The sequence below is a fragment of the Bipolaris victoriae genome (assembly GCF_000527765.1).
Source record: "Bipolaris victoriae FI3 unplaced genomic scaffold scaffold_39, whole genome shotgun sequence".
NCBI classification, from domain to species: Eukaryota; Fungi; Ascomycota; class Dothideomycetes; order Pleosporales; family Pleosporaceae; genus Bipolaris; species Bipolaris victoriae.
The window spans coordinates 70,737-85,372 of NW_014575353.1; the positions used below are offsets into that span (position 1 = coordinate 70,737).

Here is a 14,636-nt window from a genome sequence, read left to right on the forward strand (position 1 = left end):
TGCTTTTGCCTCATGTTACCTAGTCAGGTACAGCTCGAGTACGGTAAGCAAGCCCATCCATGCGTAGTACTCGACGTCACAGCCACATTGAGTGAAGAATCGTTCCGTTAGTCTGCACTTTGGGCAAGTATAGTGATCAGAAGTAGACTAGAGTTTCTGATGTGAAATTTCTTGGCTTTGTGAGACAATTTCGAAGCACGAGCAGCATGTCGAACGGGGGTCGAAAAAGGTGCAGCATCCTCGCATATTGGCATATCGGTAGCCAACTGGTTATGGTGGGGTGCATGACGAGATCTTGGCAGCGCGTTCAATGCACACTACATGTGTGCTTCATCGCCTCGTACGAAGGCTGTGCGATGGAAGACAAGGGTCGACTTTTGCTGAACCGAGGAACAGCCAGTAAAATGACAGATTACTGAACACAAAGCAAGGTGCAACCATCATGACTGCCCTGTGCACGCAATGTGCCGCCTGTATGCCGTCGTGCCGCTTCTGCATCATGCGGCCCACTACGCGAGAAGGGGAGCGGCATGGCCCGGGTAGTAGGCCGAGCTAACATAACATAAGCTGAGATCCGATTAGTAACCTTACGCTCAGGAATATACACAATGACGCTTAAGAATGCAAAATTCGGCCCGGCAGTACGAGAAAGTCGCATCTTCGAGATTAGAAGACGCAAGTGGCCAAGTCATGATACGTCGTTCTTGTTGCCTACGTATGAGATCTTTGTAAATTTTGAGTCTATGATAGCTCCATTCACTAGTTACCACTCATGACAGTACCTGGAAATTTTTGGAGGCATCCGGACAGAAGGAGAATGCTTGATTCTTGGCCATATGCCGAAACTGGGCATTGGTTAGGGCTTCCAGTGGCAACTAGGCAACGAAAAGCACGTCAGATCCAAGCGACGCAGCACTTGGCGTGGCAAGGTAACTTGCAGGAAATGCGTCTCGTGCTAGCTTGAAATCTCAAGACAATCTTTCCACGCTATACTACACGTAGGATCAAGGCTGTAAACTGCAAGTGGTCGTGATGACGTGGCTATAGGGAATACCAGAAAGTATAGTCCAAGTGGCTCGCGACTGAGTTGACTACTGGCTGTCGGGTTCAATCATATAAGACAGTAGCGCAAGCGCGTGCATATTTCAAAGGTGAAAAAGGGGTACCGGAACTTTGAATGAGTTGATTCATAGTGGTTGGTAAAAATTTCTGTAGTTGAACAAAGTGCCCAATGTGGGTTCTGATGGATATTATGGTCCCAAATCCTTTGCATGTAGCCAAACTGCAAGGCTGGCCCTTGTGTCTTGTTCCAATGGCTCTTCAAGAGTGAACAACCTCCTGTCATTCGGTCGTACTTGTGGCTCCTCCAGTACTGCTAGGATAATGCGGTGGTTGGGTGTGTTGGGAGCGTTGGGAGCGTTGACTCAGACTCCTTGATAAGGTTGGAAGTGGAATCTCCACATCGATAGTTGGGGCTCTTGACTTGGGCTGATATGGTGGTGGTGCATCGCCATTTTGATCTAGGCCCTCATTCTGGCGGCTAAGAAATGAGCTGCTGGCTTCGTAAATACCGTACATGAATCTCCGAGGTTGAGACCACGTTTGGATATCCCTTGCTGGTGGCTGCTCGCTGTCTTGCCCACAAAACTCTCTTCTATAATTTGTACGTCGATGCAAGTACCATAGCAAGAAAGCGACCATCACAACAAGCACGCCGATGAGGAGGAAGTAGTATTTGAAGGCACTGACTTCGTGTGGCGTTTCGTCCTCGAACACTTGCCTGGTGGCTATGACCATGCGAGGAAGCAAGGGCATTATGTTGATGAATGCCACAATGGAAGTGAAACCGAGGAGTTTGCCCTTGGATAGCTCAGAAAGGGAAGGATGAACGAAACGACGACAGAAGGAACAGAGACGTCCAGCAGGAGCAGAAGTATGAAAACACTGCCGTAAAGAGGGTGAGGCCAGAGCAGAGAAAAGGGAATAGGACATGGCGAAATGTAGGGTAGTGCTCGTGTCTTTATTTCTGGCAACATGTTTCAGGATCACCGCGAACAGCCATTTCCTTCTGCGATAGCTGAGTGCCGAAGAAGCAAGTAGTGAGCGGCAACGCTACTTTGGAGCCGAGGAGTAGGTGCGAAGCACAAAGAAGTGCCATCGATGCGTTGATTCATCGCGGAAAGAGGTTCTTCACATTGTATGAGTGAGAAAGGGAACTGAAGGCCGACGGGGCAAGGTTGGGGATGGCGTTGTGATCACTCGCAGCTGGCGTGCAGCGAACACCCTTAGAATGTTAGCGCGCTGATCATTGCAGATTTCGCCAAGCAATCGCGCCAGCCGCTCCTGCCTTTGATTGCTCGCACCCTGTTGTCCAGTTAGTTACTACATACACAGCCGGCCCCCCACAAACATCCTCTACACCATCTTTGAAATGGTCAAAGCCATCAGAGGTATTGCTTCTGTCCAAGCCACACCCCCTTTCGCTTTGCTAAACGCCCTAGGAACGCTCGTCAAGTGCGATGCTTCCATCAAAGCCATGCTGGTAGACATTGACAGCAAAAACAATAACGAATACATCATCGAGGAACTTGACGAGGAGCACATCCTTGTTAAGGAGACCAAAATTAACGAGCTCAAGGCCCGATTGAACCAGGTGCGCATCACGATGCAAGACGACACGCGCATTGCTGACAATTACAGATGATGAGGGAACGCTTAAAGGAACCAGAGAGTTCAGACTCTGAATAGAGTTTGTAGATTCGATACTTGGACTGGCGCTCGCAGCCGACTCCGACTCTGCAATCGTCCGTCTTCCTCGTTGCCGCTCGTCGCCGTTCGATCCGTACACCTGATTTCCAGCTGTCCTTGTCCATAAACAAACGCCACAACGCTCAAGCCATGGTTTACTTTTGAGCGGCGCCCTCTTGAGTGCCAACCCACTTGGGCCTGTTCTTGGTGAACAACTCCATCTTGGTGCTGAAGTTATCAAGGATGCTATGATCGTCTAGAGTTCCCACCTGTTCACCACTTAGCAGGGCCGGCCAGCCATATATACGAGTGGACATACCTTGATGATCATCTTGCCAGTATAGCTGTCGCTTTCTCGCCACATGGTGGAGCCGCAGTCACCACTGTATAACATTAGAAGCTACATGTACAGTCTGCGCTGTTACGAACCAGAAGAAGGATGTAATATTGTTCCCGCTATCCGCTGTCTTCTTGTGTTCCTTTGGAGTTCCCTGGAGGATCTTGAATCCATCCTTGCTGTGGAGGGCGTTGGTCGAATAGGTCGTTCCGGAGATTTTACGGCAATCATAACAATGGCAAAGGATCTGTACTTCCTTTTAGCCTCGTCTAAGCTTGTAGGAAGTACCACTTACCTGGGCCTCCATGTCGCCCTGCACCTCATAGCGGACGTTGCCGCACATACATCCTCCAGTAGGCATGTTGACTGTGATGCGGGGTAAAACTTGATGTGGATACTTTTGGGTTGAGTCAAGCGAAGGAGATGATAAACATAGGTGTCTGGACTGTTGTCATGTATCCCGAGGTTTTTATACTGGCCTAAGGCGTCTACCCCGCTGTCTCGATGATCAACCGGTCAAGGGTCATAAGCCTTCCGTGTTGTCCACCGCTAGCTCCAGCGCTAGACAGTTACTTTCAGACCCTCCGCCTCGCTTCAATGGGTCGCCCATGTCCCGTACAAGCATCAGTCACGGAACATCGACATAAGCACCTATCAAGCTTCACTTTTTCCAATTCTCCGCAGAGTATCATTTGCTCAGCTTACTGGGTCCTGATTAAGGCGGGACAGAAGCGGTGCTTCCCTGCTCCTGCTCCAAGCCGAGGCGTAAATCCAGGTTGTGTCTTTAGCATAGATCCACATCTCACAGGTTGGCATTCATAGAACACATGATTTGTGCATGGTTAGAAAATTCGGCACAGATAATATAGACTGCCAGATGTTTGAATACTAGTAGACCAATTATGTGACTGGACAACGAATACAGTGCATATCTGCTATGACGTGGGATGGGCCTGAAAGTTGTGGAGCGCGGGGTTTCCCTAATGCGGTTACTGCCGAACTGGAGCACGTGAAGTCGAGACAATTTGGCGTTTGCATGTGCCCACTGCTTGAGCACCGACGTGCGCGTTCTGCGTAATGTCATGGACTTGTTTACTTGCACGAGCACCTTGCACAACCCTTGGTCTACCACTTGCTCGACATGGCGACGGGCTCACCCAATGTTTGGACACAAATGAATTACGTCCCTCCGCGCGGCCAATGTAACCACAAACCATCTTTACTCGCGGCAAGATGTCCTTGCTTGCGCTTCATGTTGCATCCGCTCAAGGTATGCAACCTCTACCGACATCATATCTAGTTTGGAGTCGAGGCGCATTTTGCATGTACTCACAAATGTGCAGTCATCATCCTCATATGAATGCGACGGATGTGGACACCATGCCTCATTCCACAGTATGGAGAATAAAACAGAAGACGAGATCCGCAAGCGTTGGGAAACCGAAGCCAAGGAAAGGGCCCAGCAGAGCGATGAGGCACAGCAGCGACCGAAGAAGCGCGTGCGTGCCATCGAATACAACAAGGAGGACGATGAGGAGGACATAAACCAGGCCATCACTGAGCTGTTGCAGGGGGCAAAATCAAGGCCCAAGGCCAGTGCCGTTCCGAGAAAGAAACCTGGAAGGGTTGCCGGGGCCAAGGCGAAACAGAAGCTGAGCGAGATTCTGGACGATGATACAGTTGTAGAGCTGGACTGAAGCGTTTTGGAGGGCCATGAAAGGACACGAGCATTGGGTCGGCGTTTTGGTTATAGTCTTGACGTTGCGATATGATACCCACACTAAGATATTTCTGCTTTTTGTAAACATCTTGTTGAATTCATAGAAGCGAAGGCACTTTTGTCTATCTGAATGCTTGTTACTTGTGGTGGGAGGGCATGTTGACCATCCAACCGCGGTTCACACTGTGCCAAGACCTAGCTCACACGCGCACCATCTCGTCCTGCACCCGTCCTTCTCCTACCCCACCACAATTGCTCCCAACCTTGCATCACAACATGTTCGTTTGACATCCAATACACTCATAGAATTTCGGCCATATCTGGCCTAAGAGGGGTTCAGAAAGCCCTGTGCAATACGTCAGCTTTACCTGGTGTACCAACTGCATCTTAGCTATACAATACCTACAATTGCGGCCTGCGACCCGCTGCATTGTGCTTTCAATCCAACCAGCTATCCATAATCTCAGCACACGTTGCAAAAATGGCGACACCCACGCCCTCCAAAGACAAGGAGACGCCTTCCAAGAACCCCAACGCCTTCTCCCCTGCACCGCGCAGCGTTCCACCTACCGGAAACATCCACATGATGTCCTACGACTCGCCTGCGGTACTGAACATGCTCAACGATGTTGCGAGCTCGGGTATGGGAGGCGTCGGCATGGGCATAAGCATGAGTGGACTAGGCATGTCTAATCTGGGCATGACAGCAAGTGCAACAGGGCGCGCAGACGAGGCAGAGAGGAGTCGGAGGCTCCGAGAGATAATAGATATTATAGGGAAGAAGCCAGGGCGCGTCAGTGAAGAAGGTCTGCTTGCGCTGTGTGACCGAATAGGCATATCGTATGAAAAGCATATGGACGATGCAGGTACATGGAGTCTTTTAATTGGCGACGAGGCCCTTTGCGACGTCACCTTCAAGAACGATGAGATTGTCAGTGTGAATTTACAGACCGGGCTAGACGACTCGAGACCCGACTTGAACTTTGGAGCTGCAGGGTCAGAGATTTTGGTGAGAAGTCTGAGACCCCTTCCAGGCCAAAGCAAGTTCAATGTCACGCTTGAGCGCTTCTCAGAAAACTTGGAGAAACTTTTGGCACTTGACAAGTTGGGCTCCTCGCAGAACGGAGGTATTAGTTGCTACAACGCGATTGCGGGCATCTACACGAGCCTTCGGAAGCTGTTCGACCATGAGAAGAAGCTTGAGCTTGCAAAACGGGCACCAGACGAGCGGTACAGGATATACAAGGCAGAGCGGGAGGTACTATGCAAGAAGAGCGGGAGGCCTCGGTTTAATGGCGGATCGTGCCTTGGGCTAAGTCTAGAATACTGGATGGACTCGCGGTGGGTGATTCCGAAGACTGCGCCGGAAGTACAGGAAAAAGGCAAAGAAAAGATGGATGCCAGCTCGCAAGAATCCCCTTCATATCCCGAAGACGACTACTGGAGTAACAATAAGATGTACTCGCTGACTATCGAGTGCGAAGCGTCGCCCTCAGCTCTCTATACCCCCATCCGCATATCGAACGAATGGATCAGCGACCAGGTCGAAAAGTCCATGGATAGCAATGATGCCAGCCACCTGGAAAACATACTCATGAATACGTCTTCTATAGACTGGCTTGAACCAAAACCGACATATCTCGAGGCGCCAGAGCAAACCGATGATGCCATGAACCTCGACTCCGCTGCAGGAAGATTACCAAATGTACGATTCGTTGCGAAATTCAACCCGCCGCTCGTCGTACCTTATGCTGTTCATATGCAACTCTACCAAACAGTCGGTATCGAGCCTCGCAACGATGATCTACGACCAACCACATTTGTTGGGCTTGCGCTGAGGCCTGGAGAAGTCGACCCTGGTATGTCTGGTGCAACTGGCGAGTCTACACATGAGATTCGCAGCTCGCACCTGGCACTCTCAAAAGACATTAATGGCAACTACGAACAACATCGTCACAACATGAGTCTCTACGTACCAAAGCTAGAGTACAGCCGTACCCTCGAGAGTCTCCCATTCAGCCATCCCAAACAACTCGTAGAAATCCTGCCAGTTCTGCGACAATACGCACACGTCACCACGCTCCTCCGCAAAAGCTTCTACGAAGCACCACAAAAGCCAATCCCAATACACAAACTGGGCCAACCGCAGACCCCCAAACCAAAGACGGGCTCATCAGAAAACTACCCAACCCTCCAACTCGACGTAACACTAAACTACACACCCCCAATCCCACGCATAACCCTTCAAGTCCCCCACCCGTCATCCACAGCCCCCCCAAACCCCCCAGAAACCACTGCAGACGCAATCTCCAACCTCCTCTCTGACCTCCTCACCCCCAAGGACCAACCCCCAGAACCCCATCACGCGCCCCTAGCTGTAACCATTGACGTGCACGCAAACGGCGATCTCCTTGTCTCTGAGCAAAACATAGTTTCTTCGCCTGCTCCCACGCTGAAACGCGAGTCAGAGGCGCACATGCAGCACGAGGATGAAGACGGGGCGCAGGAAATGGTGGCGCATCAGGAGAGAGTCAAGAGGCTGGCGAGTGGATTGGATGTAGCTGGGGAGTTGGGAGTTTGGGGTGAGTGGCTGAGAAGGGAGGTTGTGAAAGAGGAGAGGGCTTAGAAGGCTTTTTTCGATGAGGCTTTTTTATGAAAAGGTGTACGTGCGAAGTTGTCGAGTAGCTTTCTGGGAAGAGTGGGAGGGGCTTGAGATGATGGATAGTAGGTACTGTTGTTTGAGTATGCATGAGGCCATATCATTACTTGGACACGATGAGCAAATTAGTCATAAGAGAACTTCATGAAATAATCAAGAGAGACTCTCTCCCCAAGTAGCTGAAATGCAATAGTCAAAATCATCTTCATTAAATCATTGCATGTCATGCAACTCAACAGGTTCCCACAACACAGGTCATGATATACCCTATCTATATAGATATACCTTGGCACCAAAACATGTCATCATTCGACAAAACACCAAAGTCGATAAAATTTCTACAAGGCCAAGCCCAGCCAGACAAACCAGTCCATTTCCATGAACAAGCGCGGCAACATGTCAAACCCAAAGTGGTCTAAAGCGCGAAATAAATTTGGGGGTATGGGGGGGGGGAAAAAAGAGAACCGAACATGATAACAAGAAAAGCTTCTTATGGCTTGTTGACCTCGATGACCATCTCGGTCTCGACAGATTCGGCCTTCTTGGCGAACCTGGCAATGTCGGCACCCTCGACCTTGCCGTACATGGTCTCGGCGATTATGCCGGTGATCTGGTATGGGTCACCGTTGGAGGCGGGGCGGCGGTCCTCAAAGTATCCCTTGCCCTCGGCGGCGACGGCACGGGGAATACGGACAGAGGAGCCACGGTTGGCAACACCCCAGGTGAACTTGTCGTATGAGGCAGTCTCGTGCTTGCCAGTCATGCGGAGCTGGTTGTCCTGACCGTAGACAGCCATGTGCTCGGCTTGGCGAGTGGAGAGCTTCTCCATGGCGGCCTCAATGGCCTTCATGCCGTTCTCACCACGGGTGTCAACGGTAGAAACGTTGGTGTGGAGACCGGCACCGTTCCAGTCACCAGGGATGGGCTTGGGCGCAAAGGTAACCTTGACACCAAACTCCTCAGCAACGCGGTGGAGAAGGAAGCGCGACATCCAGAGCTGGTCACCGAGGGCAATGCCAGGGCAGGGGCCAACTTGGTACTCCCATTGGGCGGGCATAACCTCGGCATTGGTGCCGGAGATGTTGATCTCGGCGTACATGCAGGCCTTGTAGTGGGCCTCGACGATGTCACGGCAAAAGACCTTGCCAGTACCGACACCACAGTAGTAAGGACCCTGGGGGGCGGGGAAACCGTTCTTGGGCCAGCCATATGGCCAGCCAAACTCGTCGAGAAGGGTGTACTCCTGCTCGAGACCGAACCAGAAGTCGGCCTCCTTGTGCTTCTCAAAGATTATGGCAGCATCGTGGCGGAAGTTGTATGCGTTGGGGGTGCCATCGGACATGTAGGTCTCGCACATGACAAGGACGTTGTCTCCCCGACGGAAGGGGTCGGGGAAGTAGGCAACCGGGCGGAGGTAGACATCGGAGTTCTCGCCGGGCGCCTGACCAGTTGAGGAACCGTCAAAGTTCCATTCTGGGAGGTCGTCAAGGCTCTCGACCTTCTTCTTCAGGGTCTGCAACTGATGTCAGGATACATGCGCCTGGTCGAACTGGGCTGCAAGGGCAAGGGTAGTGAGTGGGGGGAAGTGGAGGGGTAGACGTCAGAAGTTGCGCAGGTCCTGCCGCGCGCAATCTGTGGCTGGTGGATGGCTTATCGTGGGGTCGCGATAAGGAACGCCATTTATGCCTGTTGCGACAGCGATTGGCGCAGGGTACGTCACACAAGCAGAGCACCACGATCGTGACTCTGCCGGTTGTGAACCGCCAAGTGGATCGCAGCCAGTGATTCTCCCGAGGCTGAAAGCCTGCAAGCTGCACACTAGGCTGCATCGCGATCGCGGGCTGCAGACAAATGCCGCAAACCATGATCGGTTGAGGGAAATGGAAGAGGTGAAGAGAAAAAGAAGAAGAAAGAACTGACCTTGGACTTGGAGCGAATGCCGTTGGAGCCGTCTATCCAGACATACTCGGCCATGACATTGCCCTTTTGGGGGAGGTCAAGGTACTTCTGTAGCTGTTGTAGAATGTTAGAACGAGCTCGAGTGAGAGCAGACGAGAGCACGCGAGCAGGTTTCAACGTACGTTGGCAGCATTGGAGATGATTGTGGAGTTCGCCTGTAGCATGTGTGAGTAACAGCAGGATAAACAAAGGGCCCAGGGTAGAAGCATACCATGACTGCGGTTTGTATGTGCGTGGTAGGGGAAAAAAGGAGAACAAACTTGAAGAGGGAGGAACAAGGAAACGATGTTTTCCAGGAGAAGAAGGGCGTGGAGGAGGGGTTATATGGTGGAAGTGGGGAGAGTGAATGGGGAAGAGAGATAAGGATAGCGGGCTGAGGGTTCAGTTATAAGGTAAGTGTCGTGGAATGGGTTGACTGTCTCGGCATGTGGCGGGGCTAGGTGTGGTCAGATAGTAACTAGGTTGGCCGTAGCCAAGAGCCGTCGCCGGACTGTATCCGTGGGATGAGGAAGCAATCCGTTTCTCTAATGCGCAACCACAGGGCCGCACACCCAGCATGCTGAGCCCACGCCCGGCCGTGGAGCATCCGCTTACGCCGGGGCGCCGCCCGGCTGGAACACTTGCAAGGCCCTGCCAGCCACACACACACGCACACAATGTTTATTGCGCTCTGGGATGCAAACGCGACGAGCAACACAGCGCAGGGCCGTCTGGAGAGCTTGGAGAGGTTTGCTGATGGGCGCGGCGTCTGTACACGAGCGGTTTCGGTTTGGCGCGGCGCTCGGAACGCACAGCCTCAGGCGGTTCCGAGTTTGACCGCGGCGGAGGTGGAAACCGTCGCCTCAGTGTAGCTAAATTTACCCGCTCAACGCCAGCTTGTTGGTCATGGCAGACCACCGGGGCCCAAACCAGAGCATTTGCATTGCACACACCGCTCCACCTGTGCTGTTGTTTTTTGGCCGTCCGCCATCGGATCCCTCGAGGAAATCGTCGACGCCGCCAGCCCAACACGAGCAGCGCCGTCCCTGCGTGCAGACGTCTCGCGACACCTGCATATGCTGCTTCTTGCTGCTGGCCAGGGCCCCGTTGCCTCTGCCCGGCACTGACGTCGCGGGGGCGATAAGAAGCCCGCCCGCCAATCGCTGCGGTTACAGTTACTGTGCCTCGTCATGCCAGCATCACTAAACTCTCTGCCGCGACGTTTCTTGTAGTCAAGTTAATCGTTTCTTGCGCCCGGCTGGCCGCGCTGTGTCCTGGGTGCTGGACGTGCACTGTTCCAGAAGCCCACTGCTTAGACTACCATGTTCGTACGGTTCAATGGCTCGCTGCTCATTGGGCCCGCCTCTCCTCCAGGCACAGACTGAGATATTTCCATGCCGACCCCACAGATTCTCCTGCAGCCCGCTCTTTGCGATACAGTCAGAAAGTCAGCTCCACGCCGCCGTCGCCCACCCCCCGTGAATTGCAATGCCCAAAAACCGAATCCGATTCCAAACCCACCTCTGCCTCAACCCTCTCCTTCACCCACCCGCACCCCACGTGCGCCATTAATCAACCCCGTCCACCGCGACCATTTGTCCCGACGCAGGCAAAAAAAGCCGCATCGCCATATCGGCACCACTATCTAGTCTGCACGACGTTGGGCCTGGCGGGGTTGCGGGCGTGCCGTCGATCTGCCAAGCCCCACGCCCCTGGCCCGAAAGATAAGGGGAAAAATGGTTTTCCGACTTTACGTCAGGCTATCGAGTAACGCCGCCGGCCTCGTTGACTGACATGTGGCAGCGACACAACACCTATCGTGAACATGCCCACATTGTATGCAAAATCGGTTTTGCTCCTCAAAAGACTGATATAAAAGTCGCCATCCGCCTGGCTTTGGCCTTGCATATCAGCGACCGGTGGTGTGGCCGTGTCATGTCCGCTTTAGGCAAAGCTGCGGGCCCTCCCAGCACATGGAAGGGGTTCCAAAAGGCTTGCATCTTCCCCAGATTATACTTAGATAGCTGCTGATCAAGTCAAGGAGCAGCCGCTGTGGGTGTATGGTTCGCAGCGACCCTTATCAGATGGGGCGCATGGTGCTGGGCAAGCGCTGGCACGTGTGGCCTTCACCGATAGGAAACCAACACCATCCGGGGGTCAAGAAAAGACATATCCGGGCATGGTATCTAGTAGACAATGCCTGGCATGAGCACATCATGGTTTTGTCATGGCCTCGACACCAATCTGATTCCTCAATGAGCCCTTGCACTCTCCTGCCCTGTTGTGTCTGCTGCGACACCCATCATGCATACCCAGACACCAACTTTGCACGGCCCCCTTCACTTCCCGCTCTAGGTCATGACTTGCAGCACCACCCTCTGCCTCTGGTTGGGTGTCGAGAGCGGCTGTACCTGCAGCAGGCAATAGACCATGCTGAACGAGAGGGTCGGGGCAAGACGGGAACGACCAAGGATACGACCGACTTTCGGAAGCCGGCTAGGTTTAGGGACCGGCGCCAGTGGCATGGTGCATGGCAGATCTGGGGTAGACTTTGTTGGGGTGTTTGGTGTTGCTCGCAAGTGCGTCGACGTAGTGTATATGTCCCATTCCTCGAGGCCCTCGGCTCGAACCAATCACAGCCACCAACTGTTCTGCAACAAGTCAACAAAACGTGTCTGGATATTTATCTAACCCACATATAAGACGACCAGAAACCTTACATTTATTTTCTGGTGTCGGGAGACTCTGGTAGTGGTTGTCTTGGCAAGGGCGGGACAAGCCCTCGCCCGCACAAGTCCCGCGCGACGCCGGCAGAGGTGAGACTTGTGCCAGAGAAACAATGAAGCCTGACGACTGTTTAGTTTCCACAATGGTACCTGTTCGAGATTGTCGACGCGGCACAAGTTCCGCTGCCGCCTGTACCAGTCCCAAACACGATGGCCCGACGGGGGGCAGACGGGATGAAAAATTATTGGTGACAATACGATTGTGAAGGCACAAGCAAGCAGTATGGTGGGTCTTAGCCTTGGTCAACGGAGTCTCATATGGGTGTTGTTTGCATGTTTGTTTACTGTAAGCCAGCACATATATGCCTGGAAAACGGTCAGCGATGACTCCAAGATATCCAGCAGAGAAACTAAATCCTAACCTGCTATCGGAAGCGCCTCACCAGACAGCCACACATGTGCTACGTTGAGCACGTCTATCACCGGCCGTGCCGCCACTGGGGGCGCGATCAGTTTGTTGGCGACCCGTGCTGCAGGTCTCGGTTTGCCAACGGCCATCCTATAGCCTGCACCTATGCCGAGAAGATGGGGTCGGTTAACAGCAATGAGCTTTGCCCGGACTGCAGATACCGGCTAGCCAGCGGTGGGGCATCGCGACCGTTTGCTGGTGTTGCTGCGGTCCCGCAGGCTAGGATCGACGAGAAGCTGTACGGAAAGCTGGATGGAACATGAAGCCGCCACTGCAAAACTTATCGAATAACGGGAGTGGCTTCTCTCAGCTTGAATAATGGTGCTCTGCATCTTCCGCCAGACAACCTCGGATCTCTCTGGCTAAACGCTCCGTGCTGGTGCTTCTTGAAGAAGTAAATGGGCATGGATCCATCATCTTGATACACACTCGGCAGACCGAGACGAGGAAGAGCAACAAGAGTGTGGAGAAGGTGGCACAAACACTGAGAAGGGCAAAAATCGAGGATATATACTGGAAGAGGTTCAAGTCGAATGTCACGAAGTCGTAGCAAGGTGAGGGGACAGGGCTTGGCATATGGGGAGTGGCCAATCAGAGGCTGCCATGAGGTAACAGCAACTCGATGCTCTTTCCTTTGGGGAACAGCGCGGTAGTTGGCCATCAATAATGAGGCCGATGGTCATGGGGTTGGTCGAATATAGTATTAGAGACATGTATGCATGTTGTTGTTCAAATGCGGGGTCTGCATCGTCTCTCCTCAGTTGTCGTGATGTTCACTGTTTGTTGTCGCATGGTGGACATGGAACACGCCTTCGCCATTTTTTGCACGTGACACACACACACATGCTGTTCAGTACAAGTGACCCAGGACAACGAGTGGGAGCCCGTTGGGCCTCGTAGTAGTTTTATCTTGTTTCCTGGCTCGACCGTTGACACCAACAAGCCAACGGGCAGTAGACAGCTTACTGTAGCGAATCCGCCGTCTGTCTTGCATTCAGCTGGTAGGCAAAGTATGGTACAGAGGGTAGCTGAGTGACGTATGGTCTGCCAAAAAGAGACAATATACTACAAACATACTTCGGGGTCAAACAATAAGGCGCCCAACTCAGTCATGGGCAAACGGCAGAGGGACCGTCGCAATGGTGTCCAGCACCGGCCATTGGCACACATGCGCCATATGTCTACAGGTGATTTGACTTGTTCGACGAGCCCCTGAGATTAGCGAATACGGTGCGATGACTCGGATATGTACAGGCTCCTAACCAAGTCGCTGGGTCAGACGGGCTGCGTCGTCGAGGTAACAAGGCAATTGGGGCGTACGCACGAGTTTTGCATGCGCTCACAGACAGACATTGGCAGCGTGTGTCGGGACCGAACGTGGTGGTGAACTAGGGGGAGGAAAGCTGCAGGTACAGCGAAGGGTCGGAAATTTGCCGGATGGTGCGACAAGTCCACATGCACATGCGCTGCTGGATACTTGGCCCTGATGCGCTGCGGTTGTACTGCGGCGTTCCCCAAGCAGCTAGGCCGTCGAAATGGGCATTGCCTGACCCGGCCGAGCGCAGAGAGCAGCGATAGAATATGGCAATAAAGTACGAATGCCATAGTCGTGTCCAAGGGGGAAACAGGTCAGATCCAGTAGCTGCACTAAGTAGATGCAGTAAGGACTTCTCAGGGCACGGCCGATGCGGCTAGGCGTGGGCCATGCAGGGATGCGCGAGCGTTCTCTTCTAAGTACGTATACGACGTACCGCCTAACAACGGTGACATGGCGCCATTGCAACATGGACGCAGCTACAGCACACGGACTCGTGTGGTTGATCATGCAACATGGCCTCGCCATTGTTGCTCGTCCTCGTCTTTGTCTGTCCGTGAGGCCGAGACCACGATTCAGGCGTGGGAGCTACGAGAGAGACAAAGGTGATCGTGGTTCGGTACCAGCGGTGCCCGCTAAGGGCCCAGCCTAGCGAACACCACGATCGCCGTCTGGGATCCCTATCACGAGCCGGAACAAGCCCCCCGGACTAGACGCTTTATCT

The 14,636-nt window shown here is 53.0% G+C and overlaps 7 protein-coding genes across 7 annotated transcripts; 4 read left to right on the top strand and 3 right to left on the bottom strand.

Moving 5' to 3' along the window:
* Nucleotides 1-1,341: 1,341 nt before the first annotated feature.
* Nucleotides 1,342-1,815, bottom strand: COCVIDRAFT_98382 (hypothetical protein; the record flags this gene model as incomplete). Its single annotated transcript, XM_014701478.1, has 1 exon — nucleotides 1,342-1,815. The coding sequence occupies one exon, from the start codon at nucleotides 1,813-1,815 to the stop codon at nucleotides 1,342-1,344; it is 474 nt and encodes a 157-aa protein (XP_014556964.1).
* A 616-nt stretch (nucleotides 1,816-2,431) lies between these two features.
* On the top strand, nucleotides 2,432-2,748 carry COCVIDRAFT_37481 (hypothetical protein; the record flags this gene model as incomplete). The annotated part of the gene is made up of 3 exons (XM_014701479.1): nucleotides 2,432-2,450; nucleotides 2,502-2,653; nucleotides 2,701-2,748. 3 exons carry the CDS (start codon nucleotides 2,432-2,434, stop codon nucleotides 2,746-2,748), a joined length of 219 nt encoding a protein of 72 aa, XP_014556965.1.
* A 155-nt stretch (nucleotides 2,749-2,903) lies between these two features.
* On the bottom strand, nucleotides 2,904-3,446 carry COCVIDRAFT_26333 (hypothetical protein; the record flags this gene model as incomplete). Its single annotated transcript, XM_014701438.1, has 4 exons — nucleotides 2,904-3,017; nucleotides 3,068-3,131; nucleotides 3,178-3,332; nucleotides 3,381-3,446. The coding sequence occupies 4 exons, from the start codon at nucleotides 3,444-3,446 to the stop codon at nucleotides 2,904-2,906; spliced, it is 399 nt and encodes a 132-aa protein (XP_014556924.1).
* Nucleotides 3,447-4,226: 780 nt separating this feature from the next.
* COCVIDRAFT_98519 (hypothetical protein) lies at nucleotides 4,227-4,782 on the top strand (the record flags this gene model as incomplete). The annotated part of the gene is made up of 2 exons (XM_014701480.1): nucleotides 4,227-4,355; nucleotides 4,429-4,782. 2 exons carry the CDS (start codon nucleotides 4,227-4,229, stop codon nucleotides 4,780-4,782), a joined length of 483 nt encoding a protein of 160 aa, XP_014556966.1.
* Nucleotides 4,783-5,286: 504 nt separating this feature from the next.
* COCVIDRAFT_37483 (hypothetical protein) lies at nucleotides 5,287-7,431 on the top strand (the record flags this gene model as incomplete). Its single annotated transcript, XM_014701481.1, has 1 exon — nucleotides 5,287-7,431. One exon carries the CDS (start codon nucleotides 5,287-5,289, stop codon nucleotides 7,429-7,431), a length of 2,145 nt encoding a protein of 714 aa, XP_014556967.1.
* Nucleotides 7,432-7,954: 523 nt separating this feature from the next.
* Nucleotides 7,955-9,637, bottom strand: COCVIDRAFT_37484 (hypothetical protein; the record flags this gene model as incomplete). The annotated part of the gene is made up of 4 exons (XM_014701482.1): nucleotides 7,955-8,977; nucleotides 9,385-9,477; nucleotides 9,546-9,578; nucleotides 9,635-9,637. 4 exons carry the CDS (start codon nucleotides 9,635-9,637, stop codon nucleotides 7,955-7,957), a joined length of 1,152 nt encoding a protein of 383 aa, XP_014556968.1.
* A 955-nt stretch (nucleotides 9,638-10,592) lies between these two features.
* On the top strand, nucleotides 10,593-11,173 carry COCVIDRAFT_37485 (hypothetical protein; the record flags this gene model as incomplete). Its single annotated transcript, XM_014701483.1, has 2 exons — nucleotides 10,593-10,623; nucleotides 10,719-11,173. The coding sequence occupies 2 exons, from the start codon at nucleotides 10,593-10,595 to the stop codon at nucleotides 11,171-11,173; spliced, it is 486 nt and encodes a 161-aa protein (XP_014556969.1).
* Between the last annotated feature and the right edge of the window lie 3,463 nt (nucleotides 11,174-14,636).